General features: G+C 35.1%; 1 protein-coding gene across 7 annotated transcripts; it reads right to left on the reverse strand.

Moving 5' to 3' along the window:
- Positions 1–14: 14 nt before the first annotated feature.
- Positions 15–22,587, reverse strand: LOC113232281 (ankyrin repeat domain-containing protein 12). Of its 7 annotated transcripts, none has more exons than XM_026467291.1 (16): positions 22,527–22,587; positions 22,258–22,414; positions 22,038–22,181; positions 20,243–20,308; positions 10,529–10,705; positions 10,138–10,336; positions 4,504–4,672; positions 4,189–4,423; positions 3,948–4,093; positions 3,559–3,702; positions 3,249–3,312; positions 2,996–3,165; positions 2,733–2,917; positions 2,457–2,565; positions 1,848–2,009; positions 15–1,750 (listed from the first exon to the last, which is right to left on the reverse strand). In XM_026467291.1, exons 2-16 carry the CDS (start codon positions 22,391–22,393, stop codon positions 1,577–1,579), a joined length of 2,280 nt encoding a protein of 759 aa, XP_026323076.1. In that variant the 5' UTR covers positions 22,394–22,414; positions 22,527–22,587; the 3' UTR covers positions 15–1,576. The 7 variants fall into 7 exon arrangements, with proteins under 7 accessions (XP_026323076.1, XP_026322920.1, XP_026322837.1 ...); XM_026467135.1 differs by having other exon boundaries at positions 10,622–10,705; positions 20,051–20,308; XM_026467052.1 differs by having other exon boundaries at positions 4,189–4,411; positions 20,051–20,308.
- Positions 22,588–22,742: the final 155 nt, after the last annotated feature.

A 22,742-nucleotide genomic window follows, 5' to 3' on the forward strand; every position in this document is an offset into this window, starting at 1 on the left:
CGTAGATTAACTAATATAGATGGAACAATCAATATATCAAACATAAAAAATGTCGTTTAATTAAAAAAGTGTACATTTACAATAGATCAATTATATCTTTGAAGATCAAATAATATTATCCCAAATTTTAATAGAAAATGTCAGTGTTTGGTGAGTGACACCATTATGCAAATCCTTTTGTACGACATACCACCTTAAAATATAATTGTGACCCATAAGAGTCTAAATAAAAGTGTCAAGCAAGCAAACCATTTATTATAAAATAACGCGAACTGCAATTTCACGAAGTGCTTCAATTAAGTTGTAGAACTTCTTATAAATAACGGGGAATTAGTGATTAAAGTTGCGAGTGGCTGTAGCCACTGGTAACACGACATATACATATTCACTGTACTCAAAGCACAAAAAAAAATTAAAAAAATGGAATTATAAAATCGGTTTTAATATGAAAACACGGTTTGCGCAAACGTCGTTTAATAATAAAACGGCGTACACTTGAAATTAACAAAACTTGACATTGAGTATTTATTTGAAATCAATAAAAACACCCGAATTTTGTTGAGTGTTATCAGACATGCTGGGTTACCCACTAGCACGTTGACAGACAATAAATATTTACACGTATTTTTCTTTTTTTGGTTAACTGAGGATGTTTTTATTCTTGTAACCTTGAAAATGACAATAAAATTATTTATAAAGTACTTTCCGAAAAAGGAGCAATCGTGTGTCAACCAAATGCTCTAAAGTCAAACGTGACAAATGACATTGAAAATTTAGCTATTACGAAAAGCATGCCTAAGTTTAGCGCGCAACTGACCTTAAACCAACGAAAAGTCAAGTTTTTTGATACAGGATAATTCATTAGGAAAAACGTCATTGTAACGTGGAAAATAAATAAAATATGACGTTATTTTTGTTTCAAAATGTGCAAATAATTATCCGTAAAGCGCGGTAAATTGATGGATAAACAGGTTAGGTTGTTGAAAAATGAATAAATTGTGTGATTTCTTTTTTACGAGATATTCTCCCAATACGCTGAATTTGCTTCACTTTAGACGGCCAGTTCGAATTACGTTAATAAACTTGTTCAATTAAATTTCCATCCAATGGTAGTAAGAGACTCGTATTATGTTTAAAATCCACTTTATCTCAAAAAAATCTTTTTATTGTTCGGCGTATTTTAACTACGTAACCATGCGTATTATTACTCTGTATAGCACCGCAGAGTCGTACATATAGTAAGAATTTGGTATTCATTACTACATAGAATTTTTATCATGCGGCCATTTAAAAAATCACGCTCGTCTTGTGAACTTTATCCCTTAGATAGTAAAAACAAAAAAAAAAATAAGTGACGAGTCACCAAGTACCATAAGATGAGCCGCAGGAGAAACCTAAGGAGGCTTGACGACCGTCGAAAAATGACATATTTAATGATCTACTAATAACCTATTAAGTAGCTCCGCTTGAGTCGTCGTGCCAATCGATGTTATCATTCGTCCCGTAAAACTCAAGGAGCTTGTTTGAGCTATTTCGCACATATTTTATATGAAACCAAGCAATAAGAACTATAAATTCAAGCAGGTAAGTCAAAATTTGACACGTGTATTTGCGGTACGTGTGCAGGATCAATTTTTGGTGTCGTTTTGTAATCACAAATACCGAGCTCTTTAAGTTTCCACTCCCATCCCATCATTTGCACAGCGTGTAAAGTTTCTGCTTCCGTGTGCTGTCGTCGGAGCATCCCCTCCTGTTTGAAACCAGAAAATACGATAGATAAGTACTGACGTTCAAACAACAACGAAATATTCAATTTTCGACATATTTCAATTTAACACTGCATTTACCTTGATTTTTTCCCACTTATCATCGACTTCCTGTAGCCAAGACTTTATTTGCCTTCCGTTGCAACGGGAGCGCTGCGCGTTGCGCTTTTCTTCTTGCTCTGGAGCCAATACGTTATAAACTTCTTTGTCGCGTAGCATTGTGCACACAGAGAAAGGAAGAGCCTGTCAGCCAAAAAAATATTCTACATAAAGCGTTTGAAGTTTAAACAGTAATGTTCCGTTACGACATACCCAGTTTGCAAAATAATTAAAAGATTTTAACATCTTATGTACAGTCAAGAGCACATCAAGATTGACACTTTGTACTTTGGACCGTTCTTATCGTAAGCAGCATAGTTGGATTTAAGTCTTGTGTCAAGCTTGACATGCTCTTGACCCTGTACATTGTACAATACTACCCTCGGAACGAAAAAAGGCACAACTGTTATATAAAGTACGCATAGTTGTGCCCTTTTTCGTTACGAGGGCAGAATAACCTAACAAGCTTTGTGAAAAATCTCCTAAATGTGGAAATTCATTAGTGGCATTTGAATACTCATCTTTATGTATAATAAATTAAATATTTAATTTGACTGGAAGTTTTTCTAAATTTAATAAATGAATAAACACCTGATTGGCGACAGCGCGTTCGGCGCGTCCGTGCACCCTTAAGATTTCTTGTTCAACGGCTAATACAAGTTTCTCCTTTTCGACTAGATGCTGAATGCGTAGACGAGTTCTGTTGATAATAAAAAAATCTTGAAATTAAACGTCAAGTATTTTGGTACAAAAATGCCTCACAAAATAAAATGTTTCACAATTAATCTCTATTAAAGATCTACCACTTAATCAAGCTTCACCTATTTTAATTTTTTTAATGCTATTATTTGCTACTTGTATGTTTACCTTTCTTTTTCTTGTTCCATATACTCGTTTATCATCTGCGTAGGTAGGTTAGCAGGTAATTCGACGGGCGGGTCTAAGTTAACATTATTTTGTAGTGTGTAAGTGCAGCGGTTCATCAGGTATTTATTGAAATCTTTTGGAGGTTTAGGCTTCACAGGAAACAGGCCCTTTTGACGAGTGTCAATCTGTGGAAATAAATAATTAAGTATTTTTAATCTAATAATTAACAATATTTGCAGAATATAATAAAAGTTTGTTCTGACCTGCTTGCGAATATGGATATACATTTGGTATGGGTTGGAATGAGTAATATTATGGACTATACTGGACTCGGGCGCAGGATCATTTTTTTGGTGGTCTCGTGAGTGACTTTCCTTCGTAGCTTTGATTTTTCGCTTTCTGGGATGTAGCTCTACTGACTGACCCTGTGCAGCTGCAAAACAAAAATAATTTTAAGATAACCATTGTAAAAAAAATTAAGCTGCATAACTTAACATACAAGTAAATGATTCTTACCTGATTCTGCTCGTCCACTCGAACTGCCTGTTGTTGATGACGCATGTTCAGCATCCTGGTGGCCCTAAAACAAAGACAATTTAACGTCATAGTGTTTTACCACATTCAAAATTAATTAGATATTAGAATTATTATTTCGCCTATTTTGTCCCTAGCCCTACATCGTCAACACTGTGGTATTGACGGAAACTAAGCCACTTTGATTTTATTTCCTTTTGCTTCGTGTAAAAGAATAACATGGATTGCCAATAATAAAACCCTTAGTGGGATACCTGTGTGATTGGTAAAGACAATCTAAAAGACAACTTACAGAGCCCGAAGGTTGTGGGCTCTTGTTCGTATTCAAATGTCCAGAGCCGCGAGTTTCAGGCCCCGTCTGAGGGGATGTCCTCTCCTTGTCCTTGTCTTTTTCTCCATCATTTGTTCTGTGCGAACGGAGGACTCTTTGTCCAGCCTTGGGAGGAAAAATACGCATTCAGTTAACTGGCATCTCTTACGCAAAATAAGGAGCCTTATGCGATCGTAATAACTGAAATCTCTACGAACACCAATGCTACATAAAATTTTGTGGAATGGTTTGGGTATGGGTGAACTAAAACATTAAGGAACTAAAATAAAAGCTTGATGCTTACAATACGTGCAATAAATCTTATGCTTCTTCCTATACATTTAAACTAATTAGATAAGAAATATGAATACCTTTCCCCCATCTCCACTTTTCTTTTCTTCAATGTTGCCATCAGAACTGTCAGATGTCTGGCCTGTGTCAGTTGTGGTGCATGGAATTACATAGGGTAACGTGGATACACTGCCCCGCCCCTTACCACTGCCTCTTTGTCCAGTTCCTATTAAATATAGAATAAAAAATAATAACAACTTCGGATAATAAATATTACCATATTTTAACCAATAGCAAAAAATAAAAGTGCGCTCTTCTTACCTTCCCCTTCTTGTTCGTTCCTGCTGCCTGAACCACTAGCTCCTCCTGGAATAACTATCTTGAGTGGTGGAACTTTCGGTGCGGTGGATTCTTGGTTCTTCTGTTCGTCAATATCAACTTCTGTCTCTTTTGACTGATTTGGTTTTGGACTTGCCACGGGACTCTTTCTCTCTTGCTTGTTTGCTTGCGATCCAGATACGCCTTTTGAACTTCCCGATTTGCCCTTGCAAAAATACTTTTATTACAAAACTTAACTTAAGTGGTGTGGGGGTAACAATGTTACAGATTATCTTATATGCAGCAAATGATGCTCACCTGACTTTGTGCATTTATTTTCGCTCCGGTGCCACCTCCCTTCCCCTGCGATTGAGTCCCCTTTCCGGTAGTGCCGGCGCCACCCTTATTAGCTTGCGAGGCGCCTTTTCCTAATGGTGCAACTCCTGTCTTACTTGCAGGACCGGGCAGTTTGGTACCAGTCAACACACTTAAAAAAACAGATAATTTTTAATTTCCTCAATCCGTTTATTAAATTGTTAATAATCTTTATTCATTAACACACATTAGCCTTATATATCTAGGGTCGGCAGACTAAAGCACATAAGTCAAAAAAGTGCATCATTTGTTAATTAATTATATATTTTTTGTGTTGTTTTTAGTGGTGGAAGTTAAATAACTTCTAGAATAAAGTTCGAAATTTATGAAGTAACAAATGAATTTGACTTTTGTGCTTTAGCCAGTAGATGTATAAAGGCGATGAGGTGCCCAAACTCGCTTAAATATGGTGTTTTTGTGTAAGTTTTTAGGCGATAACATAGCGCGTGGATCTTTGAAAATAGTACATCCTGTAAAATGTATCTTAAGTGTAGCTTGAAAATCCTAGAATATTGCTTATTGTCAAAGGCAATACAAAAACTGGATTATAGTGAGACTCTGGTAGTTATTTTTTGACATATTTTTCTCGGGCAAACCCAACTTGCTTACTACCAAATTTGGTGTGGTTATTTAAATGGTACTTATCTTGATCCTGACACTTTATTTGTTTTAAATAAAAGACAAATAACAAATTTAGGAGTAAAAAGTAACTTTCGCCTACTAAAGTACGAGCTAAATATTTGCTTGCAAATTATGGATAGGCACTTAACAGTGTGAAAAAATATCATACACAAAAAAATACGTATACTTACGTACGTACATACGTTTACTTATGTAAATATAATGCACCAATTCGTTGAAATCAAAACAAAATATTTAAAAAAAAGTCAAATTTAGCCATTAGGTGAAAATTAAAAAAATATATTTTTGGTTGGATTAGACCCTAAAACACAAAGTATTCAAAATAAAAATGAAATTATTGTGTGCGTCCTTGATTATTTAGTAAAATTGCAACGTTCAAAACTTCTGCTGCGTAGCTTGCGTTCGTGAGATACGTTGCCAGACCTCTGTTTTGACATAGTTTTGACAAATTAATTTATATTGTATTGTAATCGGCTGTCTACCGTCGAACACGATACTTACGGTATATGAAGTTGGACATAGTTATGCAAACTATAACCTACCCATAAAATGTCACTTTCGAGATAATTAGATTTTTGTAAAAAACAGTGTGAAGAACTAAATAGGTAAGTTATTTGAGACTAGAGATGTGCCGAGTACCGTTTGCTACTCGGTACTCCGTGAACTCGGCCGAATAACTCGGTTCATGAGAAGAGTACTCGGTTAAAATAAAACATCACAGCTATAGACACAATAAAGTAAAATCAACAATATATTTAAAATATTCAAAAGAGATTTATTACTAGAAATTGTAGACAATTGTAACAATTTCTAGCAATTTAGTAATTTAAAAAGAAAGTTTACATTATAATTATTATAAAATTTAACAAAGGCAAGTTATGATGTAGGAATATTTACAAGGCTTTCTACGCGTTCAGGTAATAGTATGTTCCTTTTTTCTTCATACACATTACCCGCTTCAGCAAATAACCGCCCGCTCGCTATACACAGTGCTTGCAGTGTGCACCCGCACATAAAAACACTCGTGCTAACTGGGCCAGTTTTGGATATTTTGTTTTCTGCCCACCATTGGAAAGGACTCTGTTCTCGCGACAATAAACTTTCATTGACATATCGGTCTAATTCTAGAGCAACGGGGGCTTTTAGGATCATCGCGTTCCGGTTGTAATGAACCGAGTAACTCGGCCGAGTACTCGGCTCGGCAAATGTTAAACCGAGTAATATTCGGTACTCGGTTACTCGGTAAAACTTGTACTTGGCGCATCTCTATTTGAGACAAACGTTGTACTATAGCAGTGAGAACGATATAGGGAAACTATTATACTATATAGCAATAAATAGAAAACATTATGTATCTTTTTATCAACGAGAACCATGTTCTAGTTTTCGTAATGAAAACTACAAAGATCTACAGTACTTCAGTACATGTGACATGGATTCGTTTAGCATATTTTAAAAAGACATTATATGAAGTTAATCAGCAAGGTACGTTTTAGCTATTAAAAAGTTACTTATTTAGGGTTGGTACCCTGAAGGACTTTTATTTTCTCCGTTTTGGCTTGGTATGTTGCCAGGATCTTTTGTGAGCGGGTAAAGGACACGTCTGGTGTTCTACCTAAATACATAACTCAATTTCACAAGAGGTGTGGGTTGTTTCTTGTTTGCATTACATGTCCAGTTCTTATTTGCTTTGACATTTTTTGGTTTGATAGCAAGTGTGTATTTTAAGTACAACGCCATCTGTTAGCGGTAATCAATATTATGTTAAATCAAGCGGAAGGTCCGACTACCACACTCTTACCGCATCGGGGCGTATGGCGCCATCTTATTAGAGAAATTACAGTAGGCGCGTTATCGCTCAAGGTCATCGACGCTTGTCAGCGTCTTAATTTAAATGAATGATGTTGGAGTTTGACTTATGTGCTTTAGACCGCCGACACTACATATAGTAGTAAAGAAATTTACTGATTAGAAATGTCAACAAAATACAACAAACAGGTAGAAAAGGTGTAACTAATCTACAAACCCTACTTACTCTCCTAAACTAGACAAATGTCTGTGTCTCAGGAGACAGTGTTGTAAGCATAAGTGTGTATGTATATTTGTTTGTATGTGTATATAAAATCCAAAAGTGATTCCGTAAATTAATATTTTAAGTAGTTCCTTTGTAGCCGCGTAGTCGAAAGTCTTCAACCAATTTTACAAGTTAGAGTTCAGTTCGTAACTGGATAAGCCAAAAAATTGTGAATTCTGCTTAATTTATTATATAGAAACGAGCTTAATACATAAAACTGTGTGCTTGCAAAGGTGGTCTAATGCTGTTCACTTGGACACACCGTTCTTTTAACACGACGGTTTGGTTGTAGGGGAGGTACTTGTACGATGTTCTCAATATGGGCCTGAGAATAAAAAGCTGTCTCACTGAAAAGATTTGAGTCTCAGCGTACCGTTGTGCAGTCCTCCACCTGAAGTGACGGTTGGTTATAACTGTCAAAACAGCTCTCTGTGCCCGTTCCAATCCAAGTAAGTAAGTCTTAGCAGCGATACCCCACGTGGAAGTACAGTAACTAATGATGGACTGGCATAAAGCCAAGTATACCATATTTAAAGTTTGTGACTTACCACAGTTACGAATATGTTTGAAAACATAAATTAGTTTTCTTACTCTAGAGGTCAATGATGCTAGTTGCATATCGACTGTGAACTGGCAACCGGTACTATCTCAATTTTGACAACTTTACACGACGAAGAAAAGAAATTATTTGCGTCATGTATATAGCATCTGGTTTATTAAATAAAAACACGTACAGTATGTGTAATAAAAATATTTAAAAAGTACGTATTTTTATTTAATAAAAAAGATGCTATACAAATGACACAAACATTTTTTTCTTCACCTGATAAAGTTGTCGAAATTGAGATAGTACCGATTGCCAGTTCACAGTCGATATGCCAGTTCAGTCCATCATCAACCTGCACTCCTAAATATCTGATGTGCGTCACACGATTAACCGCGGTACATGTTCAAGAGAGGACCTGTGCACCGGTACAGGTATGAACGGCAGTAGAGTACGTGGTTGGTGGCTTGGAGACAGATGTTATAAAGGACGGAACAAAGTAGGTTTTACTCGTGTTTAGCGTCAAGCAATTAGACTTTAGCCATATCATTATCGTCCGTAAAGAGCTCTCCGCAGGATTTTTTACCTGTTACCAACTTTGTCCATACACAACAGTGGTAGTGTCATCTGCGTACGTAAAGATTTGGGAATTTGGAAATAATAGTTTATAGAGTTCATTAATGTAGACCAAAAAGAGTGTAGGCCCCAGAATACTTCACGAGGCACACGTCACGAGCGATTACTTATTTTATGTTTAAAAATGCCGACTTGTGTCTTTAAACATTGTAAAAGTTGTCCCCAAAAACAAAAAAATTAAGATGGAATATCAATTCACAGGGAACCACTGTTCATTTAACTGTTTTGTAACTTATTTAACTGTTTTGTAACTTATTTACCCGATATTTTTTGAGATTCACTCGAAACGCAAAACCTCGACACAAATTCGTATGTGTTGCCATCTTATATCATGAGTTTCCTTAAATTATGTAAATATGCATGGATGATAGGAGCATCGTATAATTTATACTTTTGTATAGATATTAATAATGCATGCATTTACACGCAGAATGGTCCAATTACAGCGATCCAAAATTGTTTTTAGGTAACTCAGATTTATCTAAATTATTCTCAAACCAATCTCTAATCGCCATAATGTAACTACATAAAAGAAAATGTTAAAAACAGCTAAAATTGTAGCCCTATATATACAGAGAACTTTCATTTGTTGTGTGTGTGTGATTTTGTAAGAAAACGTGTCAATAAAATAAAAAAATGATTATAATGTACGTGTACGTAATTTTTTGGGAACATCATTAAATTTCATTGGGAACAAAACAATTTTTGTCAAATTTAAACATCGCCAATGCTATGGAATTGATTACAAATTTAATTTAATAAAATTTTTAATAGAAAAGTATTAGATGGTGAGATTGGGCTACATATCAAAATTAGAAACGAATTCTCGATGTATAGACGCGAAACTGTAGTATTATAAAAAGTGGGTACAAAATAAAGGTTATTAAGATATTATGTAACTGTGATTGTAATAAATATTTTAAATTATCAAAGTTTTCCAAATTTTTTTAAAACATCGTTATAAAATATTCTTTCCTTTGTGTGATGTAAATCAAATAATAACAATTAAATATTAAATTATATAGCATATAATTTGTTTGATATTCTAACACCACATAAGTACCTATATTGCAAAATAACATTTCCAGTTTGTAACAGTATTATAGAAAGCAACAGAAAAAAATACGGGAGGTTTTTCGCAGCATCTGGCAATCTTATACGCACCAAATGTCCATGTCCCTACAGTGCCCCTCCTAGTTGTCACGCACACAGTAAGTGAAAAGTGGCTTCACTTCGTTTGTTGTGTATGCTCTGCATCTGCCTATTGTTTTACAATCTGAGGGATTCAGTTAGATCACTTACTGTATCCTCCATTGAGATTCCAGATCTAAATCCATATTGATTTGCAGCAAGTATGTTGTTAAGTTCTAAGTACTTTAACAAACGTGAGTTTAATATTCTTTCAAACATTTTAGATAATGCAAGAAGTACAGACATTGGCCTGTAGTGATAGACACAGCCTCTGTCCCCACCCTTATAGACTGGATGTACTATTGCACTTTTAAGCATTGTATTTTAATGTAACTTGGAGTGACAGTAAGTTACAAAATTTCTAAAATATATATATGAAATTACTTACACAATTTATTTTAGACCACAATACGAAAAGGACACCAAGTTCTTTTTTATTACCTTATAGAGAAGTTTATGCAAACTAATGAAAGCACACCAATATACTCACCGGCCAGGCCCTCCTCTAGCTACAGGTGCAGGTTTTGCCATAGGTTCTTTTTCTTCAGTGTCCTTCCTCTTGCGTCGTTTCGAGTTGTCATCTTCTGCAGTGTCTGTCTCATGGCTATCATCAGAATACGATCTCTTGCTACCCACAGGCGTTTCATCTTGGGTAGAAGAGACCACTGCGCTGCTTAGCTGATTTCCATCTGTAACAATTGAGCTATTTACTTACATCAACTGATAACATGTATCATTTTATTCAGAAATACTTTATAAAGGGCATGAGTATTATATTTTAACCTAAGCTCTCTGATTTACATAATAACATTCCCCATTCAGCTTTGCTAAGTTATTCACGTAACGTTATAGTAGTGTTCTCATTTTAACTTTCTACCAACCATCCCTATTGTCATTGTTCCCTTTTTCCGGTGTGGCATCTTTCCCATCAAAGTGTTCACCCTGTGCTAGGCCATCCATATTGGTTTTCTTACTGGTGTCACTGCTACCACTCGCATTGCAGCCTTTTTTGGTACTGTCATCCCTTCCTCGACTAGAATGTGAAGCTCTCGCGTTATCTATTAAGAGAAAAATATTTGATATAACCATATCTCTTGTAACCACAAGATATAGATAGATATTGAGTAGGTAATGTACCCAGTATTTAATAAATATCAACGTATTGATTACCACCATTGTCCAAACTTCTATAATGGCACTGTTTCACTGTAGAAACATATTAAGAGGATTGTGAAGGCAATACAAAAAACGCAAACATTTTTAGCCGGCAACTTAACTACAAAGTCTATATATATATATATAACTATCAATAATAATTTAATGTGATATTGTTATGATGAATTAATATAATAACGCGCACACACTCATAGCCCTGCACTAGGGAAACCCTGTACCGCAGGTGCCACGGACACACACATAGACAACCACAAATTACACTCAAACTCACGAGAGAAATAAATGTATAAGCCATACAAATATTTCTCTCGGCCCGGGAATCGAATCCGGGACATATTTATATATATTTTCACATTTTCGATATTTGTTATAGGTTTATTGAACCGTGTAAGTACATCAATTCACTTATTTTTAGGTCACAATTTCTTTTGTACAGTGAAGGGCATATAGAATAGAATAGAATAGAAAATCATTTATCAAGCTTGACATTTTGTACTTTGGACAGTTCTTATCTCAAGCGGCATAGAGTTGGATTTCAGTCTTAAGTAAAAGCTTGACGTGCTCTTGACCCTGTACGAAATAATTTAAACCACCCAAGAGACAAACAAAACTTACAAATCTAGTTAAAAAATATACTGAATCAAATGAGATCAAAATTCTATAAGATTTAAAGGCGGATAGATACTCGATGCAGAAGCTCTATTTTCCCTTTCGTACGATTATTTCCTATTGAGTGCATTCAGAGTGAGGGTAAAGAACACCGATGCAAAAGATTTGACGGAATCAAAATCAATATCAGTAAGCACAAGTTTGTAGGAAATAATTTGCATGGAAAAACTACGCTGTGTAAAGAAATAATTATAATGATAATGGTAAAAAATTTGGAAATTACATTTCTCTATTTATATCTTATATCTTTTAAAACCATGAGCAACACATGCATTCACTCGACTTCCATTTTAACCTCTGACGACTTCTTAAGGTATAATATAATTTTTATACCAAAGAATCAAACTTGGAGTCGTATCACCGCGTCGACATCTCACAGCCGTATTTACTTTTGTCTGTACACCAGGTCGATTCAGAACCTTACTATAACTCTGTTGTCGACCGATTCGATTAAATATCGTACGATTTCTTTTCATTTTTATTCACAATACCCGAATCAAACGTTACACTGTCGTATTCGAAACCGAACCGCAATGACGCCACACCCGTACTTATCGAATGAAAGTCACCGAACGTCCTTATTGTTTACAAAGCAAAAATGTAATATGGAAAACTTTTATTATTTTAAATAAAATCTGGATATTGTTTAATTTTATTAATTTATTTTAATGCGAGACTAATGCATTCCTATATTTTAGGGCTTTAAAGTCTTAAAAATGTATGTAAAAGGATTTCATTTTTCTTATAATCAATATTCGCTACAACTCCGTAAACGTTGTTAGATAAATAGACGAATCGGAATCGAACGTTTTAACTCGAATGTTCTGAATAGCTCGGAAAGCGCCCTTCGATTTGAGAACGATATCCAATCGAACGATTCGGTTAAGATATCGAAGAGTTCTGAATCGGGGTCCTGTATCGGTTTCATACACACAACACACGCCGTCACGTCTGATTGCGACGATCTAATATAAATCTGACCATATTAAATGTATGAAACTGATACCGTTCTGCCGCGTCACTACACGTCAGACAAATGTAAATCCAGCTGAGCTTAAAGCGCCCCCTATTCACTGCGGACATCTTAGCTAACATATCGTTTAACTAATGTAGGTACTTGCAATTTGTTCTGGCTTGCCAAGTCGGCGGTTTACCTCTAAATGTGGGGGAAAATAAATATGGCTTCAATCTGCAACACCAAACTACTTTTCAGTGCTAATAAGAAATATGAATTATTATTTTTTGTATTTATAGGCTATTAACATAAAATAAACAGGAGATAATGCTATTACATACAAGTACTTATAAATTAAATTTTCTATGTAAAGCACTGACATTTATATTTATAATCTAACCACAATTTCTAGCTAAGAATTACAAAGGATGTTTGTCCTGTAATGTTCTTAATTTATACAGATATTTTTTTTGCAAATTGTTAAACAAAAAATGTTGTAAAAATCTAATTTTGACGAAACTTGTAGACACGTCGCTTACAATCATAGGTTTGGTCAATACGTGAATTAAAATTTACATTTCATGGGTATTTAAGAGTTCGTATATCACTTGTGTTTCTTAATAAACATGAGTTGCACTAGCCACTTGGCGAACAATGTTAATCGGTCGTAATTTTATAGTCTAGAAGGACTAAAAAACTAGAATAAAAGAAAAGAAAATTTAGTTCTTTACTTTGCGAGTGAAATGGCACTTGTTACAAAATAGATATATTTTGCGCCACAGCGACCAGTCCTCCTGTACCACTCCTTGCTATATATGTAATGTAGTTCTATATGTTGTACGCGTGCCGCCCAGGTGGACAGCTTTGCCGCAATAGCAAATATATTTCGATATTTATATTGATATATATAGTATCTGGCTTCACAATCCTCTTTAACTAGAAAATATACATTACACTCATCGTAATTCACGTTATTATAGTCTGTCTAATTTTTAAAGCTTGAGTATGCTTTTTCAACTCACCAGAGGTCAAATAATTAATACCAAAATTTACTATTAACAAACGCCTTAACAAGCACAAATATGTAAGAATTACATGTATTATGTGATATTGATAGCAAATTGATATATACATATTTATTAATAATAATTATGATAGCACTCAGCACTTTGAGATTTTGATTGTTTAAATGCAATTTTTTTGCTAACATGACACAGTCCTATTAATTATCCTAATTACTAAATTACAGTCAATGACCCAAAATATTGGGCTTACCCAACTCTTCGAATATGTATTATTTTTGAAATTTCTAATGTTTACTTAAAATTATCATACTTAATGTCAGTCGAGGGAACTTAGCACAGTTTCATTGCTTTTTTTGTGAACTATAGAAGACATTTAAAAAAAACAATACTGTAGTAGTTTAAAATAAACTTAACAACACAAGACTATTACCAACTGACAAAAGTAATTTTAGATCCTATTTATAAATTGGAGTTGCAAGGCACTTTTGAATGGTAAGGCAGACTCACTATAATTTCTCGTTAACTGGCACAATGACGAGGCTACTGCTAATTATTCTAGTCAATTTATTTGCGCAGCCCATGTCAAACAGTTAATGGTTAAGACTGGAGTTAATAGTGTTAGTAGACAATCATGAACAGTTGACAAATATTTTTCACAGGAGAGTCTACCAAATTAAACTACACCTACTATCTATCATTTTACTTTTTCTATTACAAGCATTATAACCTAATTAATAACATCATTTTTTAATTCATATTTATAAAGTTTATTATATAGAAGGCAGATTCCAGATAGCCCTTGCTACATAATCTTTTGTTCTCTATGTAAGAATCCTAGGCCTAATAGAGAGTCCAGTACATAGAGTACACAGTAAGGAGTATACAGAATGTAGAGTCTAGTACACTAGACTCTCCATAGACGTGATATGAATTATTACTCGATTTATTTATAGGGGGTTGACAAAACATTTTAGCTGATATGAACATTAAATGTGTAGAATGAGAAAACATATTGAACCACAAAACAACAACTAAAGTAAAGTATACCACATAAAACTATTGTATGAAATACAAATAGCTGATACAAAACAAATAACAAAAGTGTCAAAAAAGTGTTACACAGTAGAAAATTTTTATAAGACATTCTTGTTTAATATGTATAAAAATGTATCCTCTCCTGTCAACAATAATGAAACGCAACTGTGCATTTATTGTAACACACAATAATAAATTCCAAACCTGAATGTATTTGAATCTATATTTTTATTTTGTTATTAATCAGAATCAACATAACACTCCAATTTTGGGCTGCGTCTACTAAATTCTCGTTCATGCCGCACTGCTTATATACTGGAAAGGACCATACCTACAAATATGTCCAAATACGGTGGATTAATATAATTTTTTGTCAGGGTGCCCCATTGAATCTGTTGTGACGCACAGCGTGCCCTAGCATGAGACGGCGTGACTTTTAATGGAGGTGAAAAAGCTGGTAAGGGTGCGGTTGCCAAAGAGTTTAAAAAAATACCATGAGCAGTACAAACGTATGCAATTTACCGTGCAAAGAGCAGTTAGGTGATCACTAAGCAATTATACACTATTCTTGTTGCCTATTAAGATGATCGTGACTTTATCTTCACGATTGTCATGGTAAAGAAGCTTGACGTTTCACTCAGCTGTGCAAAGGGGATTGGCAAGCAATCCGCACCGAGAAAATAACAGGTTTACCTTTGAAAGCGAGAGATCGAAGGTTGGATACTAAATCACAAAAACAAAGGAAAGATAACTAATGCACTATTCTAATCATGTCGTCACGCCAAACAGGTCATCATATATAGTGGTTTACGCAAAAGAGTCTAGCACGATCTCCTTTTGCGGCGTGCATTAAATAAATCTGTTTTAAAGACCAAAGTTAACGATGATTAAACTCGCCTTTGTTGTGCGAGAGCGCTCTCCTTTGCATTTCACAATATAGGACACTATTTATAATATTTACTCGGCGTTTACGAAAATTTTCACTATAAAATTACAGTAAATCGGCCTGGTAGACCGCCACGAAGTTGGCGTTGCAAGCGGCCATCACGGCGACAGCAACACGCCCCGCCCCATGACGCTACGTTTCATTTTACGCAGCTATGTAGAGTCGAAATAAAAGATCGATGAAATCGTGACGTACTTAATTTTCCAAATGTTTTTGCTATACGAATATAAACATATTATGCTACTTTCGATGCATGCATTAATTATACCTACAAAGCGTTACGGATACATTTACTGTTTTATATATTTAGTTTGTTTTTATTAACAATTGAGCACTTTCACAGTACCGACTTACAAGTAATATAATTTCGTAGTCAGCCAACAGTCACATCTAAACTCCGGCTATAAGTTACTACACTTATGGGCATGAAATCGCATTAAGCCGGTTAGAATAAGCTTTAAATCCATATAATAAGTGCGAAAAAAAGACTGCGCGTTATCGTCGTCGGGCGAGCAGACTTTAACGACCCTTTTAGCTCTTATTGCATGGGCATTGTTTTTTTCTCAGTAGCTCATACAAATACCGCGGCAATAAGTATGGTGACACTATAGAGTGTACACCACACTTATTGCCGATGGGAACACCACTGAACAATAAATACAGTAGGTGGTCAGTTAGCGTCGAACGCGTGCACTGAGCTCAAGGAGGCCTTTTGAGACCTACCATGGATTAGGTCTCAAAAGACCTACTTCAACTCACTCCGCTATTTTCGCTTTGTATGATGGTCTTTCGCGCAAATTCTCTAAAATTACAGAAAAATGCCTTGTTGCGCTATTTTGATAGCCGCTCCAAAAATATTACGCTAATAGTATTTCATATATCATGGGTAAGTCTTATTATTACCATTGATTATTACATAATAAATTTTCAGTTTTGTTTATCGAATTGATTCAGATGTTAATCGATCGTCGTAGTCCAGTTACTGACCGCAAGATGACAGCGCATTGAATAAAATTTCAACATAAAATCAAAATGTCGTAACTTGCAACAAAAGGTATTGAACTTTCAACGATATTAGCGACTGGGTAAAGTTTAAATAATATTAACAATCCAAAATTTGTTACGTCCATCTTTTTAAATTAGAAACCGACCAATGATATGACCGAGAAATGACCAATCATTACAAAGAATTGGTAGTGTGTATTTAGTTTGTGTGCGTTTTGGCGACAGCGGTTCCGATAGGTCGCGTGTATTTTTTCAACTCTAGTTAGTTTTTCCGAGATGAACACAAACTGTCAAGACTCCCATTTGCAAGTTGAGCCTTATGCGCAGGTCACACCGCGAACGAAGCTAAGCTAACTTAGCTTAGCTCACATAGTCGGAGCATCTATTCATACTTCGGTTCACACAGCAAACTAATCTAACTAAACTATCTATATATAATACCCATCCTGCTAAGCTTTGTAAAATATGTCGTCCTTCTGCCGCCCTTCACCCCCGCAAATATCCAAAGTGTAGCACGTCACTACTTACTCGCTACTTACGTATTTTCTTAGCTTAGCTTTGCATGCAACTACGTGAGCTGAGGAAAGCTAAGTTAGCTTAGCTTCTTTCTCGGTGTAGCCTGCGTATTACGTCGTTCATACTACAACTTACGCAAATTGGTTTTAACGACATCTTGTTTCTAAGCAAATACGTTTTGCAGCTAGTTGCAACTATGTATAATACATAGCGTTGAGTTACAACTTAATTTCAATAACAGTATGACAGGCTCATTTTGAAAAATCTAACTTTCTTTTTCTATTGACGATCCGTAATGGACTTTTTAGTTTTGTGAATGCGAGCGTAGCGAGTGAAGCTCCTTTAGCATGCACTTAAATTGTACAATCTATATTTCTTGAACGATATTTCTCGGCCGTTCCTCAACCTAAGATAATTGAGGTCAATGATCACCATGTGAAGTTTATTTATTATTACTAAATTGTAGAATTTTGCGCACGCAAGTCTAAAACTACGGAAAAAGTAAAGAAATTTCATGGAATTCTGAAAAAAAAAACGACTGTTCCGATTCAGTAGGCAATCGACATTCCGGTAACCAGTTTTTGGAAAAAACGCACATGACAGAAGGATAGCGAAAGCTGCCCCAATAACGACGAAGAGCCGTTCCTGGACTTTGCTAGTATAATTTTGCGTTTTAGTTTATGCCTAGTTATCAATATATTTTTGTATATTTTTAGAAGTCGGGTATATAAAAATGTAAAACATTGTATTTTAGAATAGATGCAAGAACACAACGCAATTGATTCAGTTCGACCATAAATAACGTAACGTTCTTGTACGTACGTTTCATATTAAGCATGATTGAATGTTTACGTACCTGAAGTGTTTGGTTATTTTGAAGTACACACATAAAACACTAAAGCTATAAAATACTAAACGAAATAATCAAACAGTAATATATATAAAGCAAAAACTAGAACAATTTGTCAAAAATATTTAGACAATATTTTCAATGAGGGATAATGAAAGTTACAAAGGAACGTTTTGACAAGAGACTCCTTGTCAATGTCAATGTCACATTGTAGATGTAGATATTGAGGATAGTATGACCATTTGTGGCAGATGTCTATCATTTGGGCAGATTTAATTTTTATTCATATTCATTGCTGCAGAACCTGATAAGTTACATTAAATGTGGCAAAGTTTGGCAGATTTGGGAATTCCGGTGCCAGTATCACAGAAAACTTTATAAGTACATGCACTTACTGAAAATTCACTCCCCAAGAACCTCGTGTAAAGATTACAGATAAACATTAATAAAATAAAAGATGAGTGCAATACACATTATCACAACCTATGCGCATGGATAATGTCTCCATCAAGCTAAACTATTGAAATTGAAGGTCACGCTCACAGCCACGCTCCACTAGTGTATTCCCAAAGGACCAGCTACACATCCCATCTCTACCGCGAGTATACGTAAACAAACCACGTACACGTTTGTATCTAAAAATGTGCGTGCTTTTACAAGCGGTTCCTTTTCCAATTGGGAATTTAATATCAACTGTTTCATACATACACCCTTCATACACCTAGGTCGCAACCATTTTATCACAGATCATATCAATTTATGATTCTTAAAGTAAATAGGTATTCGTATTGATGAATATTACTTATAATATAGACTACTCGATGAATGATGTCGCCGAATAAATTGACCTAATCAACATTCTATATAGGTACAGTACCTACATCTACACAGGAAGTTAGGGGTAGCGCTAGATTAATTGAGGGAAGACGGTAAAGCAGCTCGACCACGTAGATGGACATAATATTTCGAGTTGCTACGGGAAAAAGCGGGGCGACGCGAGCGGAATATATTTTTAATCTGTACATAAGTCCTAAAATAGAATAGCCAATAATCCAAAATGCAAAGTACCTACTTGTAGACGATTTTGTAGTAAGTTGCAATGATTTCGATCGCTATCGATAAGCAGCTACAAGACAGTGGCCCGTTTTCGGATGTCTGGCCATCCAAAGCGATGGCTTGGCCTGGCTTTCGGCATCAAATGTGATACCCAAATTTAATAAGACATAGTTAACTTTATTGAAATAGAGACAGAAATAACAGCCATTTATGGCAGGCAGTATTTCTGACTTTTTTTATGAAGGAAAATAAATAAGAAACTAAATTAATATTAAATGCAGACCGCCAAAATCCTAATTCACGTATTTTATTTACTCCACAAATTATAGGTGTTGTTATAGGCGCAAATGAGTTGGCCAACATTTTGACGAACATGTTCACTAACTTGGAAACTTGAGTGGTGGACACATGCTCTGACATGTTTGCCAACATGTTAACTGGCATGTTAGTCAACATGTTCGCAATGATTGCCTGGATTTTTTATGTGACAGAACTGCTGTAAGTGACTGGTTTCCAAAATATTAGTTAGAAAGATGTACTAGTGAAATTAATTGTGGACGGTCACTATAGGTACACAGACCTTATTCTCTGTCTTTTTGAAGTTATTTACAATTATTGAGTACATGGACTAAGAAAAAAATGTTAACTCGCATGCAAAGGCTCAGCACTTGATTGAGGGAAAAACAACTTTAATTGTTAAAATCATGAAAACCAAGCACTTACGACAAAATAAATAAATAGGTGTAGTTAGTAAGAGTTAGTAAGCCGGTGGGTGTTGCTATACATGCATGACTTACCAGCAATACCAGAAGAAGCTAAATTGTGTTTCAGATATATATTAACTAAAATTGGCTGACTGTATAAAATATGATTAATATCTTTTAATTGCATTGCCTAAACAAATAAATATCATAAATGAATCACCAGCACTGCATGATGTATAATAATCAGAAGATATTAACATCATTGTGTCCACTGGAGTTACACAACGAAAATAACAATTCATTTAATACAGATTTACACAGAAAGTATTTTTAGAAAAATATTGTTTCATTATATATAAATGTATATAAATGGAACCATTATAACTGCCCCAAAAATGTATTAGAAGTTAGCAGAATGTTAGGCACCTGATTAAAGTTTGACACAGATTGAATCGGGCCAGCTTACCTCTAAGAGATTCAAGATATTCCAGTATGTGTTGTTCTGCATAATCTATAGGCATTTTTCCTTTTGTGTTCTTAGCAAAGGGTTCGGCTCCATTTTCTATAAGAAACTTGACTAATATCAAATTGCCTGAGGTGGTAGCATCGTGCAGTGGTGTGTCATCATCTAAACCTTTTGCATTCACATTTGCCCCACCTTTAACTAGAACTTCAGCAACATCCATGAAGCCGAAGCTGCAAGCTTCATGGAGTGGAGTCCACCCTGAAATATATTTTGGCTATAGAATGTAGATCATGTTGATTATAAACTCAACTGTCAAGACATAAATGAAATATTCTTTGAGATATCAAGTAGCACAATCCAATTAGGTCCTATTACTGCTTCTAATAATGATATATATTAAACATAGCTGTTTTTTTTTTTTTAATTAAGACAGCTGCATTTTATATTTAAACTATATAATTAGTTTATTCAATAGAACAAATTCCTCAATATTTCCCATAGATACTTTCATAATCTTCTCTCTAAAGGTTCTGGTCAATCCTGATATTACAGTTCACAAAATATCAGATACTGCTAACTTTGTGTTTGTATACAACATCGATAGGCCAACTATTGTGTGTATTTTTTAAATAGCCATGATTTCTAGCTCCTCAATCTTCATGCACAGGATGTAAGCAATCATTCCACAATGCACATGTGCACTTCACAGAAGCTTCGAGTTCTGTCATTCAATCACAGCAATGTCACCACTCCATTGATTGGAAGGGTTGTTTGAAAGTTTAACATGTTGTGAAAATTACTTCATAGAAAGCAATAACTATTGTAAAATTTGTATGAAATTTGGCAATATGACTTATATAAATATTAAAAGTGAAAAGGACTATGAATTGGTTTTTGTTGTGTTCATCAAGGTATATTAAGATTGTGCAGTTTTAAAACTGTAACCCTGTTACAGCAGTAGTAGAATTAAGCAGTCTAGTTTAGAAAGGGATTTTTTATTTATAAATTTCAACATTTATTTATTTTTTTATTTTCTCCCCATAGCTTACAAATACTACAATGGCAGCATATACAGATATAGATTTAAACAATGCTAAAATGGGAGACTGGTGTCCAAGCTAGGTAAAAAAAAACCTGTGTCATGGATCAAACAACATGTGAAAATAATCAGATATTTATTAGGACTAATAAATCTTGCTTGCTAGAAAATAGGATGTACTTGTAATCAATTCCATGCAGTAGTATCAATTAATTTCTTTGCTGTTTAAAACTGCACAATTAAGCATTTAAAGCTCAATCTATATTGCGGACTAGAAACGTTTTTTTGTAATGATATTGTACATAGCATAATGGTCAGTTGGAAACATACAAACTAGATATGAATTAAAATCTTCCATGGATTGCACGAGAATTCCATGGAAGATTTTGGCGCGTATCTACTTTGTTTGTTACACAATTGACCGTAAAGTTCATTATGCAACAATATTCTGACGAAAATTTGCTTCCATTCCATTCCACCACAATAGAAATTGAGCCAATGTATCCACTTGAAAAATATGAGTTTGTTGTTGAGTATAAACAAAAAAAAATTAAGGTTAACGCATCATGGAGATGTGGTAGGCTCTTACTTAATTTCAAATAAGAACATAGGGTCTCTAATGCCCAGGCTGTGGAACAAATATTCTTAAGTGTAGAGTGTAAAAGCAACAAGAGCCATCATAATTCTCTTACTCATTCGATCACAATTTTGATATTGTTAACTACAGTGACCAACACCCTAAACCTATGGTAACATTGACAATGCTGCCCTCGTAATGAAAAAAGGCACAACTATGCGTACTTTATACAGCAGTTGTGCATTTCTTTGGTTCGGGGGCAGAATGGCAGTCCTCATTGTTAACTGCACTCTATGAAAATTCTTATTCCTATTATAAGACTTAAATATTTACATTGAAAGCTAAGAAATAACAATGTAGTGTTAATTTACCAGCAAAGTCAGGTACATCTGGATTCTGGCCTTGATCTAGAAGTTTCTTGACCTGCTCATGATCTCCCTTTATAGCTGCAACATGGAGAGATGTCTCTCCGCGTAGATTGCGCTGTTGCCTAGACTTCTTCCTCTCTTCACCCGCTGGATATGGAAAGGGCGGGAAATTGTATTTTGCTCAGACACAAAATGTAGTAACAAAGTTTAAATAATTGGTTACCTGAAGGGACGTCCTGTGTTGATATTTGCATCACCAGCTGCAGCTGCTGACGCTCCGACATAGGTGCTAGGACTTGGGTCCGTGGCGCACCGTCCGGCCCGCGACCGGAGCCGCGCGACCGCGACGTTGACGGCATCTTTCGGGCATGCCCACTCGTCTACAAATAAAACAATAAACTGTCCCTAAGCGAGTAAAATCACCAGAAAACATATTGGGGACCACCTAATAACGCTGCAACGGCTAGGTCTACATGAGATACCAATTTTTACCTTCTTAATGGTGTCTGCAAAAAATCACTCTATTCAACACAATAATAACAGTTTTAGGGATTCGTTAGCTGAAGAAGAAACACTGAGTTTATAGATAAACATTGTCAATTTCACAAAATTTGTATTGTAATATGTCAACTCGTTTATACATTGCGATGCGAAGAAGATAGACTTCCTTTATTTTTTTTCCATCCTCTATGAGACAGCACAGACAAC

The sequence above is a fragment of the Hyposmocoma kahamanoa genome, unplaced genomic scaffold, assembly GCF_003589595.1.
Source record: "Hyposmocoma kahamanoa isolate Upper Pololo Valley unplaced genomic scaffold, ASM358959v1 100021, whole genome shotgun sequence".
In the NCBI taxonomy this organism is placed as follows: Eukaryota; Metazoa; Arthropoda; class Insecta; order Lepidoptera; family Cosmopterigidae; genus Hyposmocoma; species Hyposmocoma kahamanoa.

Coding starts and splice junctions, on each gene's coding strand:
- LOC113232281 (XM_026466985.1), bottom strand. CDS start 22,393: ATGCCGTCAACGTCGCGGTCGCGCGGCTCCGGTCGCGGGCCGGACGGT. Junction 20,309..22,037: donor AGATGTACCTGACTTTGCTG/GTAAATTAACAC, acceptor AATATATTTCAG/GGTGGACTCCACTCCATGAA. Junction 2,566..2,732: donor ATGGAACAAGAAAAAGAAAG/GTAAACATACAA, acceptor TATTATCAACAG/AACTCGTCTACGCATTCAGC.